Source organism: Helobdella robusta (assembly GCF_000326865.2).
Source record: "Helobdella robusta unplaced genomic scaffold HELROscaffold_485, whole genome shotgun sequence".
In the NCBI taxonomy this organism is placed as follows: Eukaryota; Metazoa; Annelida; class Clitellata; order Rhynchobdellida; family Glossiphoniidae; genus Helobdella; species Helobdella robusta.
Window position 1 is genome coordinate 1 of NW_008705237.1, and position 2,215 is coordinate 2,215.

General features: G+C 42.9%; 1 protein-coding gene across 1 annotated transcript; it reads right to left on the bottom strand.

Annotated features, from left to right (window-relative positions):
- Window positions 1-223: 223 nt before the first annotated feature.
- Window positions 224-1,898, bottom strand: HELRODRAFT_184437 (hypothetical protein; the record flags this gene model as incomplete). Its single annotated transcript, XM_009026668.1, has 2 exons — window positions 224-1,407; window positions 1,697-1,898. Coding segments are annotated over 2 exons (1,386 nt in total), but the record flags the coding sequence as incomplete, so codon positions are not given.
- Between the last annotated feature and the right edge of the window lie 317 nt (window positions 1,899-2,215).

Genomic DNA, 2,215 nt, shown 5'->3' on the forward strand with positions numbered 1-2,215 from the left:
TAATAATAATCGTAACTATATTAATAAATTGATAAATATAAAAACTACACAACAACAACAACGACAACAATCACATTAACATCAAAATCAACAATCACAACAACAACAACAACAATCACCTCAACAACAGTAACAATCACAACAACAACAATCACAACAACAATCACAACAACGACAAAAACAACAATCACAACAACAACAACAACAATCACAACAACAACAATCAGCACGATATAATGGTAGGCATGATCATAAGCTTTTCAATGGCAGGGGTATCTGGCGAGGACGGTGGTGATGACGATGACGACGACGATGACGTCATAGAAGTCGTTATGGGTAGGAGCATAGGGATCGACCTAGTGGACGGCGACGGGGTTGTCTGTTGCGTTTGTGAAGTTAATTTCGATTGGTGTAGATGGTTGGGTGGTGGTGGTGGCTCTCTGGAGAAGGGTGACGATGGTGGCGATGGTGGGAGTGAGGATGATGATGAGCGTTTGAAGATAGGAGGAGGCTGGTGAGGGTTTTGGTGGTGGTCTTGCTGATGCAACGCGTGAAGCTGCTGCTGATGTCGTTGTGGTTCCTGATAATGATGTGGCTGCTGATGTTGTTGCAGTTGTTGGTGGTGGTGATGCTGCTTGATATGATGTTTTTGTTGATGTTGTTGTTGTAGCTGCTGTTGCTGCTGTTGCAGCTGCGGTTGTTGTTGTAGCTGCTGAAGTCGTTGTAGCTGAAGTTGTTGCAGCTGAATCTGTTGCTGTAAGTGTTGGTACTCCTTCTGAGAGAGTTGTTCGTATTGTTGTTGAAGCAGCAAGTGTCCTTGCTGATTACGCTCATATTCATCATTATTTTGTTGCTGCTGCTGTTGTTGCTGCTGTTGCTGATAAATCTGATATTCCTCGTCATCCTGCTGTTGTTCTTGTTGCTGAAGCAGCTGCTGTTGTTGCTGCTGCTGGTAGGCAAGCAGCCAGCTATGGTGAGATTCCCTTGTGGCAAGAGAATCGCTAGCAGCCGTTGAACACTGACCCTTCAAATCAACGACCACGCTTCTCGATCTCTTACTGGCCAGTGCATCTTCGAGACAGAGTCCAGTAGTCTTTTGGTCATTTCCCGAGAGAGATCTGGTGCTCAGACGGCCACCAAACGTGTAGCTGCTGTCCTTTGGTTTAGTACGTTCACCGTGGAAGTATTGTTTGCGACAAGTTGGGGTTTTGATATCGTGCGGTAGTTCAATTTCTGGAGTCAGTTCTGGTGGCGAGTGTGTGAAGCTGTCGCGTAGTGTGGTAGTGGAAGCGGCGGTGGTGGCGTTGGTTTTGTGGCTGAGAATGTTGAGCTTGTTTTCGTTGAGGAGTTGTTGGAGGAGGGGGATGGAGATGTTGTTGGTGTAGGCCGTCTGCAGAAGGTTCAGACCTGGCAGGATGAAATGGTAATGAAAAGTTTGCTTCAGCTTGGCATGCACAAAAACAAATACGACCTTATAAAAACATAAAAACAATTAAAATCTCACCGATCAAACTGATCTTTAAAAAACAATCGCTTTAAATTCCAACTACCTTATAACCACCAACTATAATTAGATCATATATTTTTAAAAACATTTCGCCAAACCAAACCAACCGACACCAAACTAATACAAAATTTGATAGACATGCCGGGCATGAAATGAAATAGAAACAGCAACATGAACAGTAGGGCCTACCTTTCTTATTGGGCACATCAACATCGATTAGGACAGTGGAGTAGAGGCTGATGTGCCTGAAGATGTCCATGTTCCTCCTCTCGAGGGCCAGATGGCAGGCCGTGTTCCCATTGTTATCCGGAACGTTACAGGAAGCCGAACCTCGAATGAGGATGGAGATGATGGAGATGTTTTCATTTTCAATCGCCAGGTGCAGTGGCGTCTGTAGGTTGGTTAGTCGGGAGTGAAATTTTTATTCATTTATTTAGATGTATTAATAATCAAAAGTTAAAATTAATGAAAATATGAATCAACAAACTAAATATTATGTATATATATATACATATATATAGTTGTATATATGTGTATCTGTTTGTGTGTGTCTTTGTGTGTGTCTGTGTGTGTATGTGTCTGTGTATGTGTGTATCTGTCTGTGTGTGTCTGTGTATGTGTGTCTTTGTGTGTATATGTATGTGCGTGTCTGTGTATATGTGTGTGTGTCTGTGTATGTGTGTGTGTCTGTGTGTATATGTGTATGTG